This window comes from Anolis carolinensis, chromosome 2, assembly GCF_035594765.1.
Source record: "Anolis carolinensis isolate JA03-04 chromosome 2, rAnoCar3.1.pri, whole genome shotgun sequence".
In the NCBI taxonomy this organism is placed as follows: Eukaryota; Metazoa; Chordata; class Lepidosauria; order Squamata; family Dactyloidae; genus Anolis; species Anolis carolinensis.
In genome coordinates this window covers 58,785,664-58,808,939 of record NC_085842.1, presented here as the reverse complement: position 1 = coordinate 58,808,939, position 23,276 = coordinate 58,785,664, and the positions used below count along the sequence as shown (strand labels likewise).

Below are 23,276 nucleotides of genomic sequence, written 5' to 3'. Positions count from 1 at the left end.
GAATGGGATTCCGCTTCCTTCGAGGAAGTGTCGCCAGCATTCTAAGGCTTTTAATATGGCTAATGCCTCTTTTTCCCATATTGGCCAACTTTTTTCAGTTTCGCTGAACTTCCGTGACAAATATCCACAGGGTTTTAAGTTCCCATTTTGATCCTTTTGCAATAGCACTGCCCCGTACGCACAGTCTGAGGCATCGCAATGGATTATGAAAGGGCTCCTGATATCAGGGTGTTTTAGGATGGGTCCTTCAGTGAAGCATTCTTTTAAGGTCTCGAATGCCTTTTGGCATTCTGGCGTCCAACTCAGTTTGGCGCCGGGAGCTTTCACTTTTGCTGTCTCCCCTTTCCCTTTTGTTTTTAAAAGTTCTGTAAGGGGTGCGGTTATTTGTGCAAAGCCTTTTATGAAGGGTCTGTAAAAATTTGCAAACCCCAGAAATGATTGTAATTGCCTCCTTGTTTGAGGCACTCCCCATTCTTTCACATCTGCTACTTTAGCTGGATCCATAGCTAACCCTTCTGGAGACATCCGATATCCCAGAAAGTCAATTTGAGTTTTATTAAATTCACATTTGGACAGTTTTGCGTACAACTTTGCTTCTCTTAGTCTCTGCAAAACTTCCCGGACCAATTTTACGTGCTTTTCCTTATCTTCAGAAATGATCAAGATATCATCAAGGAATATGAACACCCCTCTGTACAATAACGGGTGTAGTATTTCATTTATAAGCTGCATAAAGCAGCCGCTTCCATTTTTTAACCCGAAAGGCAAAATTTCGTATTCAAAATGGCCGAATGCGCAGGAAAATGCGGTTTTCCAAGTATCCTCCGGTTTGATCCTTAATTTATGATACGCTTCAATTAAATCCAGTTTAGTAAATATGCTCCCTTTCTTCAATACGGTAATTAAATCCTTGACTAAGGGCATAGGGTATTTATTGTCCTTGGTAATTGCGTTTAAATTTCGATAATCAATGCACAATCTTAGGGAATTGTCTTTCTTTCTCCTAAATAACACTGGAGCCCCGAGAGGAGAATTAGATGGCTTAATGAAGCCTCGAGCCAGGTTTTTATCAATGTATTTTCTCAATTCCTCCTTCTCTTGCACAGACATGGGATACACTTTTGGTTTTGGTAAGTCTGCTCCTGGGGTTATTTCAATCCCTACTTCTATATTTCTTTTGGGAGGCAATTTACTGGCCTCTTTCTGATTGAAAACATCCGCAAAGTCTCTGTATTCAGGTGGCAATAGCTGTGGGTCTATTTCCCCTGCTTCGTCTTCCTCGTCCTCCTCTTCTGCAATGTTGCTTATCTCCCATTGCATCTGCTGTTCTTTAAATGCTAAGCTTTTTCCTCTCCAATCTACTTCAGGATTTGCTTGTTCGAGCCATGGTATCCCCAATATTACATGGTATGTGGCAATAGGGGCTATCACAAAGGATATTCTTCCTCCCCATTTGCCTATTTTGCATGGAACTCCCCGTAATTCCTTTGTAGATACTTCCCCAGCAGCGACTGATCCATCTAGCTGCGAAAATGCAATTGGGGAGTCAAGTGCCATCTGCTGGCATTTCAGCGCTCCTGCTAATTCTGGGGTTATAATGTTCCTAGAACACCCGCAGTCTACAAACGCCTTGCAGGTGGCCCGATTTTCTAGCCCCGAGAGGCAAATTGGTACTACTATCATGCGTTTGTCCCGACTCACCAATCTTTCCGAAGATTCTGGGGCCTGCACCTCCTCCTCCGCACGCCTCCCGGTTGCTGGCTTGGGCTTTGGGGCTTTTGGCGGCTCCCCCTTCCGGGCCCAGCATTCCGCTGCTCGGTGGCCCGTCTTCCCACATACAAAGCATCCCGGTTTAGGTTTGTTGTCGTCTCCTCTGGAGGGAATCCCCGGCCTCCCTCCGGGTCTTTCTTGCTTCCTCGTTTCTCCTCGACCTCTCGCCACCGGTCTTTGCTGGCCGCTGCTGCTCCTGAAGCGCTTTACTTGTGCCAGGGTAGATTCGACGCGCCCCGCTAGTTGAATCCATCCCTGGAGCGTCTCGGGGTCGTCTCTGTGCGCTGCCCAGCTGAAAACCTCGGGGCGTAGTCCCTCTTTAAATAGTTCCACTTTGGTTACTTCAGACCACTCCGGTACCCTTTCCGCGAGGTGGAGGAATTCCTCTGCGTACTCGGGCACCGTTTTGTCCCTCTGTTTTATTCCTTTCAGCTGGTCTCGAGCCCTCAATTGCTCTAGCCGGTCTCTGAACCGGTTCTCCAGTGCGGCGAGGAAGCGGGGCACTGACCTCAGGCATGGGTCGCGTCTGGCATGCAATTGCACATACCAGCTGGCTGCTCCTCGCTTTAGTGTGTTGCCGATGGCTCGAACCCTGCTTGCTTCGGAGGGAAATGTGTGTGCGTTGTCTTCCATGTATCCTCTAATGCTAATTAGAAAAAAGTTCAGTCCCTCTGATTCCCCTCCGTATTCCAGCTTGAGATCTTCCCTTCTAGGCATCCCTTCTGCAGCCCTTTGATATTGTCTGGGCGGCATGGGGAAGGGTTGCATCAGGTTTCCTCGGGTGGCTCCTTGGAACACGCCGCGCCCCACTCCGGTGGTCATTCTGCGCGGCTCCTGGAAGTCTGCCGCCGCTGTTGGCTCTTCCGCCCATCCGCATACTGGCCTAGCTGTAGCCCCCTCATCTCGCCTTTCCTCGTCGTACGGCACATTCTCCTCCTCTTCCTGGACCCCCCGCTCCTCTCCGCCTTCGTCTGCGAATCCACTGGACCCGATCCCTGGCCCCAGTGGCCTTTCCACCCCGACGCCCATTCGGGGGGTTGGGAGCTCTGTTGGAGACGGCGGCCTCAGGGTCCCCAGGGCTCGCTGACGCTCCACTTCTCGCGCCATGCTGTCCCGGAACTGCAGCTCCTGCCAGTATTCCTCATCTCCCTCGTCCCTTGCCGCCACGGGGCTCTGCGTTGACGCCCGCTGGCCCCTCTGGCTCCAATCTCCTTCTTTGCTTGGTTCTCTCTCGGCGCCATATCGGCTGGCCTCCTTCTGGAGATTCTCTTCCAATAATGGCACCAATCTCCCCACGGTTTCCGACAGCCTGGATAAATTAGTTTCCAGGATGGATAACCGCAGGGCCACGGTCTCCGGCATACTTCCTCCAGATCCCCAACTGGTTTCTGCAGCTGCAGAGACGCCTCTTCCGAGCCTGGGAATTCTCTGGGTCATGCCGTTCGGCTTGGGGTACCCCGTAGAGGAAGCTATGGCTTGCAGCGTCTCTTCTCTCTTCGGCCGGGCCCCTTGCAAAGGCCTCTCTGCCTCATTTGGGCTTTGATCTTCTTCCTCGCTCATTATCACTTCACTGCGAATTCCGCAGGAGGGTGAGAAATGGGATTCTCGACTTTAATGTCAGGCTTACTTCAAAGGACCAGTCTGAACGCAGATCAAAGACAGCTGCTCTCAAACACAATCTTTATTGAAGAATACATGACTTTGGAAAAGTCGAGAATGACCTAATGTTTACATACATCTAATTTTATCACTTCTGATGCAACGTAATATCACACGCAAATATCATCATCAAACCCCACCTTCTGGATCACATTTCCACCAAGGTTTCTATCCCCCCCACACTACAGCAATTATAATTGTTTATACTTTCACCCCTGAGTTCCCAGGCTCATTTTATCTTCTCCCGCCAGGTGCTCGCATGTTTATGTTATGAAGTCAGATTCAGGGCTTGGAAATTCAGCCCTGGGATCTGGCTGCATGACAGTTTTCTGTGGTCAATATTTATATTGATCACAAATTCCAGTTAATTTAAATCACGAAGGAAATTCTTCTAATCTCCTCCTTGCATATGTACTCGGGAATAAGCTGCTGCTTATTCACGTAATGCTAAACCATTGCTTATTATTATATCTGAACTGCTCCTTTCCCCTCCCTGAATCTCAGTATGCATGTTAACAAATACACATTGAAAATGTCTCCATCAGGGTGAATTCATAGGCCACAGTCTGCTGAGAAAATTGATAGGATGGAATTAATGACTGGCAAAGATGTGATGGTTCTTATTCTACCCCTATCCATTTCTAGTTGCCTTTATGTGTTGGTTGTTATTTATTTATTTAGTTAGTTAGTTATTTCCAGTATTTATATTCCGCCCTTCTCAACCCGAAGGGGACCCAGGGCGGATCACATTGTACACATATAAGGCAAACATTCAATGCCATATAACATAGAACAGAGACAGAGACAGACCCAGAGGCAATTTAAACCTTCTCCAGCTTCCAGCTTCTTGAGGGTATGCTTGATTCCGGCCACAAGGGGAGCAGCTGCTTCATCATCCACTGCGATGTCCACTTCCCCATTCCAACGGCGGCTGGATGATTTTTATGGTGTCGTAAATTAGCCTCCCCACAAATAAGTGGTACCTAAATTTCCTACTTGATAGATGCAACTATCTTTCGGGTTGCTTAGGTCAGCAACGAGCAGGGGCTATATTTTATTTTTAATTGTCGGGTGCTCACCCCGACACGGGCTGGCCTCGAACTCATGACCTCTTGGTCAGAGCGATTTATTGCAGCTGGCTGCTAACCAGCCTGCGCCACAGCCTTGTAGGGATTTCTTAGGCAAAGAAAACTTAGAGGTGGTTTTGCTCATTAATTCCCCTGAAATATAACCTACATCATGTGATATTTGTTGCTAGTCTCCCATCCAAGTGCTGACTAGAACCAAAACTCTTTAGCTTCCAAGAGCTGTGCCTATCGGGCATACAATATCTATCGGTATACAATGTTATTTGCTAATGGTTCCTATTCCCGTGGTGTTCTCGACCATAGTGTTGTCTGCAAGCTGATTCCACCACATGCATTTAATTTATTTTAAAAGGGTTTACTCCCCTCACTTAGGACCTTATCACATTGGGATACAATCAATTTATATCAGTATTCATCCCATATTTTTTTAAGACTGGATACATACTGTATTGAGATGGGTTGCATACTCTCCTCATCACAGCTGATTATTATGATTCTTATGATTTGAAAATACTACACTTTGACTCATCACACCACAGAAGGCTGGCTCCTCCCAGTCCATTCAAAACACCTCCTACATCACTCTATGACCTTTTAAAAAGTATCGTTGCTGAAGGGGATGCATACAGATTCAATATGAGTGAAATAACATGCAACAGGATGCTAAACCAACAGGAACAAACAGTACTGTTCCAAAAGCCAGCTGTAGATTAAGTATGTTTGTAGCTCCAGTAAAGAGAACCATCATGGATAAAGTAAAACTATTTCCATTTTTGCAAAGCTGTAGTACAGATAACACAAGATGGCTTGGTAATTTCATAAAATGTAACTTGTGTGCCTGCATGATTCCTTGGAAAACTAAATACAGAGAGAAATTAAAATGCTGGTTCTGAGTTCTGGAAAAAAATTCTCCTCCATGAAGTATAATTTGGAAGGCATGCATTACTTCTCCTGCCTTTGCACTTCACACTAAACCTTTAGGAAAGGTATAGCATTTTCAGTGGCCCTTGACCACCAATTCACCTTTTCAGGTCTCTAAAATCCTTGCACTGTCAGCAAAACAAACTTCCTAAACTGTTGAGGATTAAACTAAGCAGATGAGTCCAGAACATCCAGGAAGGATCATCATCAAAAGGGCTTGGCAAGGCTAATCTAGGAACCCCTGCGCTCACTTTTATATACCCTTTAAAACTCCTGGAGTCAGTAGATATGCTTGCTGTGGTAAGGTGGACTCAGGATGGGGGGGAGTAGTCAAAACCCTGAAGATTTGCATTAATCTAAAATTCATATAATGGCTTTAGTTAACTGATACTATTTCCTGTCAGCAATGTTTCAAATGACACTTGAGTGACATGAACAAAATTTTAATAGACCAGCACATCAGAATTTGTGTGCACAAAAATTAAAATATTCTGAAAGTAAAAGTTAGATCCTGTTCAGAAATGTGACATGAAAGTCATAGATTCATAAACCTAACATGGGAGTTAACACTAGTAGCATTGAAAGACACCTGACTCTGATACTATCAAGAAATGACTTCCAACAGTGGCTGAGGTTCTGAGCTTATTTCCTGAGGCAATGACATCTTCTGGACAGATTTCTGCTGATGGGCCTTGCTGCCAATAGAATAGAGAAGAGAGGTGCAATTCCTGATTCTCTCCCTCTCTGCAGACTCCAGAAATCCGCTCACATGGGTAAAACCGTTCTTTGGAACAGTAGAGTGAAGCAGCTGGCACAAGTTCCCTTTCTTTACTTTCTGGCAGTAGATTGGATCTTGTTTCCTATCATTCACCAGCACAGTGGGTTAAACCCTTGTGCCAACAGGACTGATAACTTGAAAGTTGGGTTGCTGACCTGAAGGTTACCAGTTTGAATCCAAACTGAGGAGAGCGTGGATGAGCTCCCTCTATCAGCTCTAGCTCCATGCGGGGACATGAGAGAAGTCTCTCACAAGGATGGTAAAAACATCAAAAACATCCAGGCGTCCCCTGGCCAATGTCCTTACAGATGGCCAATTCTCTCACACCAGAAGTGACTTGCAGTTTCACAAGTCACTCCTGACATTAAAAAAAAATCACTGGTGCTAGGATATAATCCCAAACTATAGTTATTTGCAGTTCTAAGATGAGAATGGTTACATATGATATCTAAAAATACTGGGATGGACAATACATTGAACTAATAAATGTCATTAATAACAGTTGCTGTTATATTATTATTTATACACTTCTTTTCTCTCTTGATTGAAACCAAAGTGGTAAGATGTTAAGTCCTATGTGACTTTTCATCAGATTGGGATAGAAAAAAAAAGTTTAAAAACCCATTCCTACTGGAGTTAAAGCTATGGGCTCGGTAGTCAGATTAAAGACCAAGTTGGAATCTTTATCTTAAAGTAAAGTATTATTTATCTCTGTGGATACAAAAACAATTGGCTCTCTCCATCTCTCGATAATGAGCTGTAGGGCTCTTTTCTCCCCAGGACCTTCCTGGGCTACAAGGAGTGCCATAATTACCAAAAATATTTTTAAGCCTAAAGTAGCCGGTTTTGTGTTTTGTTGTATTTTAATGCTGTGCTAGAGGTCCTGCAAGATATTTAAAAGATGAATTGCTGTTCTTGGAGGGAGGACAGAAAGGGAAAGTTGGAAAATTCTGGAAGGACCAAAGGTCACTAAAATTGCTTCCAAACGTCTTGGGCTTCCAGAGTCACAGTTCACCCACTCTTACAAGTCACTTAGAGTCCTTTATTCTCCCTCCCATGCTCCCTCCGCTAGCAGTGCTGAAATATGTATCCTGAAATCTAACAGGTTGCTTTCATCTGAAGCAAATATCATGCCTAACCATTTAAATGCACATTTTACATGAGTCAGCTGGCACACGTCTAATCCTATGTGTCACTAAGATGTAATGTGGGAACCTTGGATTTGTAGAAAAAACTGTGCTGAATGTCCAGATGAAGTCAGAGGTTGAGACCATCCTTTTTGCTGTGTCAGTGAACTGTGAAAACATGAGGCTTGGCAGCTGCAGTCCTTTCCCTGTCTTTGACACTAGCTTGTTTGTGACTTTGAATGCATCACTTATCTTTCATTCTTTCTTGGTGTCCCTAGTGCAAAATGATTTTTTAAGCCGATACAGCTGCAAAAATTAGTACTTTTTTATTAAAAAAAAAAAAAGCTGCTTCCCAGCCCAAGATCAAAGGATCTATTTAAATTCATAGTAATGGCAGTTTTCTAAAGGATTAAACACCAAATGTGAAAAGGTCTTTTCTATCTAAGGTACATTCAGGCAAACTATACCTGCTGTGCAAATGAATGTACAAGATTCATCCATCTAGAATGCGTTTGCTGGGGTGATTAAACATGAGGATGCGTAGGCTGGCATATTCAGTTGGTTTCCTTGGACTGGAAACAAAAGACAGTAGCGTTGAAAAGGAGGTAGTTGAGATTCTGGATTTAGTAGCTTAACCCTTAATAAGCATTTGTAGTGAACACTGTGTGCATGCTGGTAATAAGTTCAAACAAGGACTCCTGCTTTGTGGAATCCTTTGTCCTCTGCCAAAAGAAGGGGAGGAGCTGTTTTGGTGATCTTTCAGGGTCCGGATTGCCAGGATGAACATATTTACTCCTTTCAAAGTGACTGTGCTTGATTAATGTTTTACTGAATGGAGAAAGTATGTGGGTCATCTTTCTTTTTAAAATTGTCTTTGTTGTTTTAGAGATGGAGGAGCGATTGTCTAGTTGTTGAATGTTTGAACCTATTTTGGGGCAACTTGTTTTTGTCCACAGCTCTTCCATTCCACATTTGAGACCAGGGCTGTAACCAGGGGGGGGGGGATTTAGGGGTTCAACCCCCCCCCCCCCCGAAAATTTTCAGGTTTTAAAAAAAATACTCATGAATTTTAACTCGTTAACCAAATCCCCATGAGTGTCCGCTGAAGTTTATCGATGGAGCCTGATTTCTAAATTATTTTGCGTTATGGAAAATACTCTTCAGGATTCGTTTAAAAAGTTTCAATTTGTCCCCAAATGTTTTTTCTGGCTACGGTCCTGTTTGAGACCATAGCTTTTGCTCTGAAAATCAAATCCTATCCCAGTTCAGAGCAGTGCTAGTTAAATAACTATATTTGGTCATTATCTACACAAGCATGCTTTAGCACCCTTCCAGACAGGACCAATATCCCAGGATCTGATCCCAGGTTTTCTGCTTTAAACTGTATTATATGAGTCCACACTGCCAAACAATCTAGGATAAATAGAAAACCTGGGATGAGATCCTGAAATATAGAGCCTATTTGGAAGGGTCCTTAGTTAGCAAAACCTTTGACAAAGCAGCTCCTTTTTTATGAAGTCTCTTTACACCTGTTTAGACATACTATTCCTTCTTGTCTTGTTTTGGCTAGCTGAAATGAAAGCCCTTAAATATTAAACCAATGAGGAGAAGGCACGCCTTCCATATTCATCACATACTTTATAAAACAGACACTGCACAGCTGTCTATTGACAGCTTTAGAGTCCTCCTATTTCCTCTAATATTTGAGTTTGCTTGTTCTTGATACTAGCAGAGCAGTCGTTAATTTGAGTCATTAATTTCCTAAAGGCCAGTAATATTTTGTGAGAGCTGGAGAACTGCATATTGAACAATGAACATGGCATTCAGTCTCTTTTCCTGAGGCAACCATAAATGAAGGTAGCCATTGGAAAGTTCTGCCACACAAAGCAGGGAGAGCAACTGTGAGCAGTGAATTAATCTCTTCCCTGTTTGTTTTTCCAGCAGTCTGAGCTTGACATGCAAGGATGTACAGCACACTACACTGATACACTACACACTATGTTCAGTTCCCTGCTGGGTTTGCTTTCACCCTTTTCCCATATTAAGGAGGCTCGCAGATCAGAGTCACCGCACTCCCTCTTTGTTGACTTATTTCTATGCTTGCATATCTCTGTTATTTAATCTCCATGCTGAGGCAGCCTTGGAAGGTGTGTGATTAAGACCGGTGTCCCGATAAGCTCTGAAATATGTTTTTCTCCATCAAAAGATACTTAAAGATAATTGAGGAGATTTATAAATGGGCTTAGGGGAACTGGGGAGAGGCATTGTAAGTGCAGTTGTTCGCTTTAGCGGCAAAGAAGTGTTCTACCATTTCCGTTTTATATTATTATACAGTTGCTTTTTTAGTTATCTTGCTGCTGCAGTACAAATCAGAATTCAGTTGATGACAAAAAGGAAATTTTGTGAATACAGTATCACAATGTTGTTTTACCATAGGGCATCTTCAAATAGTAATAAAGTATTTAGAAGTCTCATCTCTATCTCTGTAAAAACCAATTTATTTTGGAGATCCATATGATATTTCATAATTCCAAAGTATTTTCTTTGGAGCTCTTGGAATTAGCAAAACCTTTCCATTGCCATCCACAGGTCAGTTTAAATTAACTCCAGTACTTTCTGGAGTGAAATCTATCTGTACCTGCCTATGTATTTCTACTATTTTGGACGCTGCCAAGTAAACAGACGTATTGTTTCCAGAACAGAAATTCAACAGAGATCAAACAAGGGAAAGAGGAATCTTAGTGTTAAAATAAAATGATCCTAATGTTTAACTTTAACCAGAACTCCTGAAGAATAATAAAAAGTCCCAATGGAAATTGCTGTAAATCAGTTTTTGAGATGTTGTATGAGACTCGATGTAACATACTTTCACGAGGAGAGAGATGGAGAAGGAGGGGAAGAAACCAATGATGTTTCAAGAAAGAGACTCATGAATATGCAGGTACAAAAAGATCTGGAATTTGTTGATATTTCCAGAGATATTTGTACCCATCTATAATCTATCTTTTGGATTTTTTTTTAATGAATTGGCTTTTGAAGTAAAAAAAATTGGATCTGTTTGAGCTTTTAATCATGCTGGCTTCAGAATGATTATATCATAAAGGTTGGACACATATTAATCAATCTTGTGTCTGTTCATTAATTTAAGCGATAATACTTTAGAGAGAAAGGAAATGGGCTCTTTTTATCTTTCAAATATAAGGGTGGTTTCACCTTCTCCCTAGATTTTTAAGCCTTCGTATAGTGCTAAAAGTAATCAATTGCAGCTCTTTTGATGCTGGTGTTTGGCCATTACACAGTCTTATGTTGGGACATTATTTAGAGCAGTGGTTCTCAACCTGTGGGTCCCCAGGTGTTTTGGCCTACAACTCCCAGAAATCCCAGCCAGCTTACCAGCTGTTAGGATTTCTGGGAGTTGAAGGCCAAAACATCTGGGAACCCACAGGCTGAGAACCATTCATTTAGAGCAATCAGGGTTAGCTAGAAGTTTGTACACTGAATAATTTCCAATGTTATAATATCTTTCCCTGGATCATTCTGTTTGTCCAAACAGCATTGCTTGGCCTCCCCAGAAATGGTGTAAAATGTACTGTCAAAATCCAGAAATGGAAAGATAACAGGTGGTGACCCTCAATCCTTCATGGAGCTGGTCTTCATCCTCAGAGTGTACAAACTGAAAGATAACTAACAGCAACTGAACTGATGGTGTCCTGACAGTATCCATCTCCAGTTGTCAAAACTATCGGGTCGACATCAAAACTCATAAGTTCATTTATGTCTACAAAATTCAGATTTGTCATGGTGGACATTTGAGTACTCTGTCAATTGATTTTCTGAAATTCTATACACCAGACCCTTAATCATTTGAAAAAGTTTCACTCACCAGCGTGCTGCAGATGGAAACAGAGGCAGCAAATAAAAGGATTTTGCTTCTATCACCACCACAGCTTGAACCCTATATGCATGCTAGTCATCTACTTAGTCCTTTCATTGTCCACATCTTTCTAGATATTAGGGAATCAACATGGCTCAGTAGTTGGGACAAAGATATTCAGGAGCGACTGTATAAAAATCCTGATAAGAGACCAAACTTGTTGGCAGAACAAAGGGCAGATATTCAACTCATTTGACATGATCAAGGAGATGTTGTTCTTATATAGTGTGGTCATTGTATCCTCCTGCTTCTCAAAGCATACTTTTGTGGTGAACCAGATGGTGAAGATATTGCATATTTATACCTCATCAACCTGCCCTTCCTTAGATAAGACTGATTGGGTGCACTCTTCATGGGTGAAGTGAGAGGCAGCCAATCCCTTTGTGTGTGTGTGTGTGTGTGTGTGTGTATCTCATGTCTCTTGTCAACCTATGGCAGCCTCATAAATGTCATAGAGTTTTTAGGCAAGAAATACTCATATTTGATTTTGCCTTCCTCTATAATATAACCTGCAGCACCTGGAATTTAATATCCCACCCAGGTGCTAAACAGGACTGACTTTGCTTTACTTCCAAGATCGGATAGGATCTGTTACTTTTACAGTACTTTACAGTATTTAGGCCTTTGTATTTACTAGCCTGTCAGGACCCAGGCTGCAGAGCACCAATAACCATGCGCAGAGGCCAGAATCTATCTAATATCTTTATTAAAGGAATATATAAAGTCAGTAAAAACAAGTGAAGAATATAGTTCAGAAGTAGACCTTTCAGGAAAGGTCAAATATAGTCCAGGAAAACAATGTCCAATATGAGATATTAAAGTCCAAAGTTATAATCCAATAACCGAAACACACACCTTGCCAAGCAAAGCGTGGGGAAATGACAGGGTCCTTTTAGTCCAATGGAGCTTGACAACAAAGGCTGGAAGCAAACTAGATGCTTGGCAAACAAGGCTTGATATGTGGCAACAAGAGGCAAGAAGCAAGAACGAGGTCCGTGGCAAGATCCGAGGACAAGGCAGGCTTGAAACTGGAACAAGGTCCGAGGGAACTGGAGTAGCGTAGTCCACACACAATCTACTCCCGAAGCTGACGAATTGACTCCGCAAGGATTTCTTTGTGGCAAACACCTATATAGGATCTTGTTTTCCCGCCAAGGAACACTTTCCCTGGGGAACAAGAAACGAAACCCATACTGTGTCCAGATGCATGACTCCTTAAAGTTTCCCAAGGGAAGCAGACTTAATCAGCTAATTGTCTGGCAGCTATCCTGGCGCTCCGGCGAGTCGCCTCCCGAGCGCCTCTATCTTGATTATAATAATCCCGGCGAGAAAATGGGGGAGATTTCTGCTCAAGGCTTGTTTGGCTGACTTCTTGTGGGCAAACATCTTGCAGGTGCAAGGGCTCCAATTCTGGCTGAAACGGTGGGAAACCCAAGTTTTCCTCTTCATCTGCCTCAATAGTACCAGGAACGGGACTACATGGCCCATGAGTCATCACACAGCCTGATATTTACCACCTGTGTTTTAAAGGACTGTACAAGAGAAGACTCATGTAGTATTATAAACATCCCCAAAATCAATGCAGTACAGTGATCCAGAAAATGGGTAGTGAAATACAGTAATTCTTTTATGTATTAATTTCCTAACCCATTTTAAGAAAAGTGACATTTTAAGAACATGTGACTGCCAATAGAAAATTGGGTGCTCATCATATATACTAGCAACAATGATAGGAATGCTCTTGATAAGCTTATTTGAGTTTTTAATTGCACTGAAGTGCAATGAAAGTGGCACAAACAAATTGTCCAAGAGCCTACTTGATGAGTAAGTAACCTGTGCAAAATTGAGAGTGACAGCTTTAGCATATTACATCAGTTATTGATTATATGCATTTATGTGCATGCATTGCTGGAATGCATTACAATGTTCTACCAAAACTGGTAGAACATTTTGTTTCTTCCTCAGATTTCCAGGAATTTCTGTTTATGTAGAAAATTCACTTTTGTCTTGTTAATATCATTTTGCCCCCTTCTTACAGAGTAATAATAGACAGAGTAGCTATCTCAGACTGGCAGCTGATGAGAACATATTGTTTTCCTTTTATTTTGTGAGCAAATTAATTTTACTGTGAAAAATCCCAGATTGATAAATGAGCTGCCGGATGTCTGAAAGCTTAGTGTTTATCCATAGGACAGATAATGAATTGAAAAAGAACAGTGTAAGCTTCACGAGCTCACACCCAAGGAAAGATGTCTGTGATATTCCTTGCTTTCACATTGATATGTCCTGGATCTAAGCAATTGGTTTATGTCTCACAGAAGTAGTGAGTCTGCTCTGATTTTCTTTCAGTTTTTGAAGGAAGTCTGGTTGTTTCCACCTGGAGTATCCCAAAGCATCCCCCAAATGGATTTAGTAGCTTGGATAGTTCCTTCAATAATAATAATAATAATAATAATAATAATAATAATAATAATAATAATAATACTTTTATATACCGCCCTATCTCCCGGACGGGACTCAGGGCGGTTTCCAGTCATAAGCAGTAGGTTCATTATCCTATTGGCGTAGAAGCCACTGGCACCAGTTCCAAAGCAGCCATGCACTTGGCAGCTGCCTGCTGACTTCAGAATTCACAATTGTACAATGCAAGCGTTTTTACTGGAAATGTGGAATACTTATAATTACATTTCTAAAGCTGCAGCTGTAAAGACTCTTACTGGGGAATAAATCCCATTGGTTATAATGGGATTTACTTTTATGCATGGGATAAGGCCATGAGTGAGCAAGCCAGAATATTTCCAGCAAAAGGATGTTGTAAAGTTGGACTAACCATTAGTAATGTTCAGCTGGACTTTAAAGTGGTTGTAAGAACTGTGTTAGGAAGGCTCCAGAGGCTTCATGTTAACCTTTATTTCATTTGCTTCTTTCCCGATATGCAGAACAGTACCGATTGTCCACAGATTGTGCCTGCCTCTGTTGCTCCTGTGTCAACCGGGACTTCCCAGGACATTGCCATCACCTTGATGAATGCAGCTTTTATAAAGGTAATGAACTAGATGGGCATTATTTTTAAAAACCCATCAGTCAGCCAAACAGATGGATTCTACATTTGCAGCGCAAGTCAGAAAACAGACTGTTAATGGAGAACCAATCCCAGCTCATAGCTAAAATCAAGATAATATACAACTTTTGTTTCACTCCTTTCATAATAACAGAAATAACCATCACAGCACATTTACCTTAATAGAAAACAGCCACTTTGACAAATGACTGGGTGGGCTAAAATAAATAGGGGGAGTATGATCTGTCCTTATGCAGACATTAACTAGGGAACTGTTATGTGTAATCCAAGAACCTTCATGGTATTATTTATACATTGCATGGATTTATAATATTGTAAAACTTTCACTAGAATAGGTTGTTTTGGGGGAAATCAACTTCATGCACTTAATCCCCCCTCAATTTCAGTCAGTGAACTTTGCAGGTGTGCAGCATTGCTCACAGGAGAAAATATACCAAGCCTTATTCATTGCAATGCTACAAGGCCCATGAATGATAAAGAAAGGGGAGGGAAACACTTTTTCAAAAGCAGCAAGTTGCAAAATCAATGCTTGTAACTGAATCAAGACCAAAAATAAGGTCATGATTTGTTTCTTCTCTGCAAATTATAGTGCTGCTCCTGCCTTACTGCTCTGAGCTGTACAATGCATTATACAATACAAGGATACATAATAATATAAACATGTTCACTAGCACAGAGTATTCTCTGAAGGACAGGGACCAGCACTTGCAGAGCTTCTATACTACTCAGACCAGTTGTGAGAAAAGTAATGGTAAAACCACAAAAGGATGTTCTTCAGCTGCAGATCCACCAGCCACCCTTGCTCATTTGTCTAGTCCAGTGGTTCCCAAACCTTGGTCCTGCAGGTATTTTGGACTTCAACACCAAGAAGCCCTAGCCTAGTGGTTCTGTCAAAGACAGAACGCCACAAGATAAAAGATAACAGAGTTTATTGGAGTTACAGAACCAAAAATGCCCGTAAAAGACAAGGGCTAGGCAAACACTGGCCTTAAAAGTAAAAAGAGACAAGAAAAACGTTCAAAAGATAAACCGAATTAAACCGGAGTTTAATTCGGGTTAAATCAAAACAGCTTGCTTCAGCCTGGGATTAAAGAAACAGAAGCTGGTGAACAAAAGGTTCAAAAGAATGCAACTACTTGGCAGCAGATGCTTCTCTGCTGCCAAAAACTATGTTTGAGTAACTTAGAGGTTACTCCTCCACACAGCAGGCAAATTTCCAATACAAACACAGCAGCCGAGGGTTGAAGCAGTCAGCGTAGTCCCAATCCGTTCCGAAGGTCGTAAGGCAGATGCAGACGTTTGTAGTTCACCAGTTCCAACGATAGACACAGGTAGGATAATCCGAGGCCGTAGTCAGTTCAGTCCGTAAGTCCAGAGTAGCAGATGGCGTCCGTCAAGAAGACGACGGAAGGTCAAAGGTAGTCAGCAAACGAATCACACCCGTCTTCAGGAAAACTTCCCACACAGATCCCAAGCGTTCGTCCAGATTACCTTGCCCAACGCAATTTGCTATTGCTCCCAAACCCCATTTTATGCCAGTTACAAGTCCTCATCGCTATCAGCTGTTCTCCTTAGCCCGGGCGTTTCCTCATCACTTTCCTCATCAGAGCTGGAACACCTCTGACTACGCCCCACAGCATCCCCAGCTGTGGATCCCGTCCCATCCCTCCAGCTTGTCCACGGGTCTAATCCTGAAGGTCCCCAATCGCCTTCCATACTATCATTGCCAGTGGCACCCAAATCCTCCCTTACCCGAGTCCAATCCATCTCATCCTCTTCCGAGCTAACCATCTCTTCCTCCATCCTCTCAGTAAACCCCTCAAAAGAATCCTCGTCAGATGGTTCTGCAAAGATATCTCGCAGCCGCTTCCTTTCTCGCTCCTCGAGAGTATCTGACTCTCGAGGAGTCTTACGCCCACGTCTCCCAGTAGTAGAGCCATGAGGCTCAACCATAACACTATCCCCTCTCACAAAGGCCTCCTCCTCCGAAGGCGGAGAGACGGCAGTGATGTCCTCCGCTACAGCACCACGACGACTGGAGGTATCTAACTTTAACAGAGAACGATGGAAAACTGGATGGATTTTAAAAGTAGAAGGTAAACGCAAACGAAATGCTACGGAAGAAATCTTTTTAACAATAGGAAAGGGACCCAGATACCGAGGCGCAAACTTTCCCCCAGCCTGTTTAATGTACTTAGAAGATAACCACACTAAATCCCCTTCTTCCAACTCTTCCCCTGCCTGCCTATGACGGTCGGCCTGAGTCTTTTGTGTTGCCTTGGCTTCCAATAGTAAACGACGGGCAACATCATGCAACGCAGCCATTTCAGAGGAACGGTACACCGGGTCAGAGGAAACTACATTGGTCGACGGCGCCACACCTCCCCGCGGATGAAAACCATAAGTCAGTTCAAATGGGGTATGCTGACTAGACGTGTGCACAGCATTGTTGTAGGCGAACTCAGCCACCGGTAGCCATTTTACCCAGGCAGTGGGTTGATCCAAACAAAAACAACGTAAATATTGTTCCAACAACCCATTAACCCTTTCCGATTGACCATCCGTTTGTGGATGAAACGCTGAGGAGACGTTCAATTTAGTACCTAAACACTCATGGAAGTGTCTCCAAAAGCGTGACACAAATTGTGGAGCCCTATCAGAAATAATCACCTCAGGAGCTCCGTGCAAACGATAAATGTGTTTGGTAAACAATAAAGCCAATGTAGGGGCCGCCGGAATGGTCGAACAAGGAATAAAATGAGCTAGTTTAGAAAATAAATCCACCACCACCCAAATACATGTGTAACCCCCAGACTTAGGCAAATCAGAAATGAAATCCATGGAAATAATTTGCCATGGTCTCTCAGGAACAGGCAGAGACGACAACAACCCTCTAGGGCGCCCAACAGGCGTCTTACTCTGCTGGCAAACAGCGCAGCTATCACAAAAGCGAAGAATGTCTTGCCGCATCTTTGGCCACCAGTAGTTCCTGGTGATGAGCTGCACGGTCTTATATCTGCCAAAGTGCCCAGCCATGGGTTCGTCATGGTGGGCTCTAATAACCTCCAACCTGAGTGCCCCCACCGGTACATAGACCTGTCCCCTGCGTACCAATACTCCATTCTGATCTTGCAAGTGAGGCAGTATTGTACGATTCCCTGCTGACAACAGCATGAGTTGTTCTTGAGTCCAAACATCTTCTTTCTGAGTCTCTATGATTTGATCATGTAACCCGACCTCACCTTCCACAACACATAAAGAGGCAGTAGGCAAAATGGTCTGGCACACTACCTGCTCATTAGTCTTAAACTCAGGCTTGCGGGACAATGCATCGGCCCGCAAGTTTGCCTTCCCTTCCACGAATTGAACTTTGAAATTAAACCTGGAGAAAAACAAAGCCCATCGGATTTGACGTTGGTTTAACTTCTTGGCCGTTTGCAAATGTTCTAGATTCTTGTGATCAGACCTGACCACGATTTGGTGTCGCGCCCCCTCTAGCCAGTGCTGCCACACCTCAAACGCCACCTTGATCGCCAATAATTCTTTCTCCCATATGGTATAGTTTTGCTCAAATGGTGTTAGTTGCCGAGAGTAAAATCCACAGGGACGCAAAGTCCCTGATGAATCTCTTTGAGACAATACAGCCCCCAACGCGTAGCTAGAAGCGTCTGCTTCTACTACGAACGGCTTGTCCACATCTGGATGTATTAGTATGTTGTCCGCCTGAAAGCTAGACTTTAATTGTAAAAACGCATCGTGAGCTTCCCGCCCCCACACAAATGGCTGTTTCTTACGCAGGAGCTGCGTCAAAGGTACCGTGAGTTTGGCAAAGTTTGGGATAAACTCCCGATAGTAATTTGCGAAGCCTAAAAACCTCTGAACATCCTTCTTAGTCTTGAGCTCTTGCCATGAGTTGACTGCGTCAACTTTATGTGGATCCATTTTGAGTTCCCTTCCTGAAACTACATGACCTAGGAACTCAACTTCAGGTACATGAAAGACGCATTTAGAAGCCTTAGCGAAGAGCCCATTAGCCCGCAGACGATGTAGTACCTGCTTAACATGCTGACGATGTTCTCTTTCATCCTTAGAAAAAATTAAGATATCATCCAAATAAATCACCACAAATTGGTCAATTAAGTCTCTAAATACATCGTTTATGAACCTCTGGAAGACCGCAGGCGCATTGCAAAGTCCGAAAGGCATTACACAGAACTCGTGGCATCCGAAACACGTGTTAAATGCCGTCTTCCATTCATCACCTTCCCGTATTCTAATCAAGTTATACGCCCCCCGCAGGTCAAGCTTGGTAAAGACCTTAGCCCCTTGCACCCTCGACAGTAACTCCGAGATTAAAGGTAGCGGGTACCTATCCCGAAGTGTGTGTTTGTTAAGGACCCGGTAATCACAAACCAACCTGAGGTCCCCTGTCTTTTTGGCAACAAAGAACACAGGAGCAGCAGTTGGAGAACTAGATGGGCGAATAAACCCCTTAGCTAAGTTCTCATCGAGGAACTCTCTTAAAGCTTGCCTTTCTGGTACTGTCAAGGCGTACAACCTTCCTGCTGGCAATTTTGCACCTTCCGCTAGTCTAATGGCGCAATCGTATGGTCTATGCGGCGGTAGCTTATCCGCTTCCTTCTTACAAAATACGTCTGAGAATTCCCCATACTCAGCAGGCACTCCCTCCATATCAGGCTGAGCAGGGCTTAGAGTACAACATTCCTGCCTCCTAAAAGTTAACTTACGCATCACCCAGTCCACTTGTGGATTTACTAAAGCCAGCCAATCCATTCCCAGGATCACATCGTATCTGGGTAAGCTCGTAATATCCCAAACAAACGTTCCCGTTACTCCCTGTACTTCCCACATTATTTCTGAGGTCTCATGATTAACCACCCCAGTCTCCAATAGTCTCCCATCCGCTCCTTCCACCCATACGTCGCATGCTTTACGCACTACAGGAATGCCATGCTTCCTAGCAAATTCAATATCTACATATGAGACCGTAGCCCCTGAGTCCAGCAGTGCCAAAGTAGAAACAAGTTCTTTTCCCCCAACAGATAACGAAATGGGTACAAACACATGTTTCTTTCCCTCAGTAGACTGCTTTAAAAGCCCTAATGCGTTGGACTCACGTCGCACTAGGGCTGGCCTTTTCCCGAAAGCTGGGAAGGTTTTACATTACAATTTTTGGCAAAATGCCCAGCATTCCCGCAATACAAACACAACCCCAGTTGTCTCCTACGATTTTTTTCTGCTAGAGACAGTTTTTTAAACACCCCGAGTTCCATAGGCTCGTCCCTAGACAGTTTTTTAAACACCCCGAGTTCCATAGGCTCATCCCCCTTTACCACAGGTGCCTTAGATTCAAACATAGGTGGCGCACACATTGCTCTTGATTGTTTACGGGACTCGAACCTGGCGTCCAAACGCAACACTTTAGATATTAAGGCATCCCAATTTTCTGCCGGCTCCGAGCGTGCCAATTCATCCTGGAGGTAATCATTTAAACCAGCAGTAAACAAAAGCATAAATGCATTTTCCCCCCAGTCTAACTGATGCCGGTACGAATTAAACTTATTTAAATAATCCAAAACAGTCCCCTTTCCCTGTTTCAACCGGTACAGAGCCCAACTAGCATTCTCCGTACAGAGGGGATCCCCAAAAGTATCAGTTAGTAGTTTTTTAAATGCACTCAAATTGTCCTTGACTGGATCATTTCCCAAAATCAAATTAGTGGCCCATTGTCCTGCAGGACCAGTCAACAAACTCAAAATAAATGCCACCTTGCTAGTGTCCGTAGGAAAAGCTTGTGCACTAAGCTGGGAAAAATAAAGCTCAATTTGTGCCAAAAAAGTTGGCAGTTTGCTCCTAGACCCATCAAAGCGTTCGGGAGTCATAACATGTCCTTTAGCTGGCTGTGCCGCTTGCACAGCATTAAAAGCAGCCTGTAATAAATCAAAACGAGCTTTTAACTCCTCCATCGTCTTCTTGACGTAATTAACTACTACAGAAAAACTGTTTTATGGGCGTTGGGCAATCTGTCAAAGACAGAACGCCACAAGATAAAAGATAACAGAGTTTATTGGAGTTACAGAACCAAAAATGCCCGTAAAAGACAAGGGCTAGGCAAACACTGGCCTTAAAAGTAAAAAGAGACAAGAAAAACGTTCAAAAGATAAACCGAATTAAACCGGAGTTTAATTCGGGTTAAATCAAAACAGCTTGCTTCAGCCTGGGATTAAACAAACAGAAGCTGGTGAACAAAAGGTTCAAAAGAATGCAACTACTTGGCAGCAGATGCTTCTCTGCTGCCAAAAACTATGTTTGAGTAACTTAGAGGTTACTCCTCCACACAGCAGGCAAATTTCCAATACAAACACAGCAGCCGAGGGTTGAAGCAGTCAGCGTAGTCCCAATCCGTTCCGAAGGTCGTAAGGCAGATGCAGACGTTTGTAGTTCACCAGTTCCAACGATAGACACAGGTAGGATAATCCGAGGCCGTAGTCAGTTCAGTCAGTTCAGTCCGCAGATGGCGTCCGTCAAGAAGACGACGGAAGGTCAAAGGTAGTCAGCAAACGAATCACACCCGTCTTCAGGAAAACTTCCCACACAGATCCCAAGCGTTCGTCCAGATTACCTTGCCCAACGCAATTTGCTATTGCTCCCAAACCCCATTTTATGCCAGTTACAAGTCCTCATCGCTATCAGCTGTTCTCCTTAGCCCGGGCGTTTCCTCATCACTTTCCTCATCAGAGCTGGAACACCTCTGACTACGCCCCACAGCATCCCCAGCTGTGGATCCCGTCCCATCCCTCCAGCTTGTCCACGGGTCTAATCCTGAAGGTCCCCAATCGCCTTCCATACTATCATTGCCAGTGGCACCCAAATCCTCCCTTACCCGAGTCCAATCCATCTCATCCTCTTCCGAGCTAACCATCTCTTCCTCCATCCTCTCAGTAAACCCCTCAAAAGAATCCTCGTCAGATGGTTCTGCAAAGATATCTCGCAGCCGCTTCCTTTCTCGCTCCTCGAGAGTATCTGACTCTCGAGGAGTCTTACGCCCACGTCTCCCATGAGGCTCAACCATAACAGGTTCTCAACCTTCCTAATGTCACGGCCCCTTAATACAGTTCCTCATGTTGTGGTGACTCCCCAACCATAAAAGTATTTTCATTGCTACTTCGTAACTGTCACTTTGCTAATGTTATGAATCGTAATGTAAATATCTGATATGCAGGATGCATTTTCATTCACTGGACCAAATTTGGCACAAATACCCAATACGCCCAAATTTGAATACTGGTGGGGTTGGGGATGTGTGTTTTTGTCATTTGGGAGTTGCAGTTGCTGGGATTTATAGTTCACATATGCTCAAAGAGCTTTTGGAACTCCACCAAGGATGGAAGTGAACCAAACTTGGCACACAGAACTCCAACAGGAAATACTGGAAGGGTTTAAGTTTTGGAGTTGTAGTTCACCTACATCCAGAGAGCGCTGTGGACTCAAGCAATGATGGATCTGGACCAAATTTGGCACAAATACTCAGTATGCCCAAATTTGAACACTAGTGGAGTTTGAGGAAAATAGACCTTGACATTTGGGAGTTGTAGTTGCTGGGATTTATAGTTCACCTACAATCAAAGAGCCCCTTGAACCCCACCAACGATTAAATTGGGCCAAACTTCCCACACAGAACCCCCATGATCAACAGAAAATACTGGTCTTTGGTGACCCCCTCTGAACCCCCCTTGCGACCCTCCCCCAAGGATCCTGACCCCCCAGGTTGAGAAACATTGCCCTAGCCATATTGTCCAATATCCAGGAATTCTGGAAACCAAAGTCCAAAACCCTAGACAAACACAGTTTAGGAGCAACTCATCTATGGTGTTACAAATAAAGGTTGATATACTCAATATCCTGCCTTAAGCATCTTTCTTTCCTCTCAAGTTACTGGAAGAGGTGAGCCAGAGCTGGTTTATGTTCTGGATCAGAAAATGCTAAGAAAGAAGGGTACTGTTAGAAAAAAGCAAATGGTTCAATAGAACTTCCATGTTCTGTAATGGTTTATGTTCTTAAACAAGGTAGAGTTGCAGTCCCAATTTATGTGTAGGCTTGCCCCAAAAAAACAATTCCCATGCGTACAATTGTGTGTGCACGTAGCCTCTCCTTTTTCTGTTCAGAGCAAAAGATTGCTTCAAAAGCTTCTTAAATTGCCTTTATTGACAGTTTTTTGAAGCTATAGCAGTACCCAACAGAGGAACTTAACAAGTCGTAGACAAAGGCTCAGTTTGCTTGCAACACCAGCAAAGGAAACTCTTTGTACTGTAGCTTTATTACAGTTGCTTCCCTGAGGTCTGGCAGTAGTAAATAAGGATGTGCCACTACATTGTCAGCAGAAAAGAAGAGGGAAAAACCCTGGCTTCCTTTGGGGTGCTGCAAGGTGACTACAGAGGAAGAAATTCTGTGTGTAACTTGATAAGAGGTGGAATAAACAGGAAAGCTCCTAAAGAACAACCTCAGTTCCCAAATGACAACTCCAGACAACCACTGGCTTTCTCTCAGCCTGTCTGTAATAACAAGAGGAGATTAGCAACACTTTATGTTTTTGGAACAAAAGAATTCAGCTCATGATTGCTTTGAATATGTGTACAAACACTTTGCAAACAAAAGTCACATACATTTGTAAACCATTTAACCATAACTCAGCAACGTTCCACTCAATTAATAACAAGCAGCATTATTATTATTTTCAAGTTAAGTCTTTTGTACTATGATTGTCAACATGCTTCTTCTCCCTTTGATGAAGATGCCCCCATGTTGTCAACCTTAAATGACAGCCAATTGTGCCTTATGGCTAGATTTGGATGAAGCATCGTGTGGTTGCAGGCAGCGTGATCATCTGTAACCCTGG

At 43.3% G+C, this 23,276-nt stretch overlaps 1 protein-coding gene across 1 annotated transcript in view; it reads left to right on the top strand.

Moving 5' to 3' along the window:
* The window catches only part of plxnd1 (plexin D1), a 223,506-nt gene that overhangs the window by 92,610 nt on the left and 107,620 nt on the right, over window positions 1-23,276 (top strand). Inside the window, exon 9 of the mRNA XM_062969773.1 lies at window positions 14,217-14,321. Coding sequence (XP_062825843.1) covers window positions 14,217-14,321 — 105 coding nt within the window. The remainder of the gene's footprint in view (window positions 1-14,216; window positions 14,322-23,276) is intronic.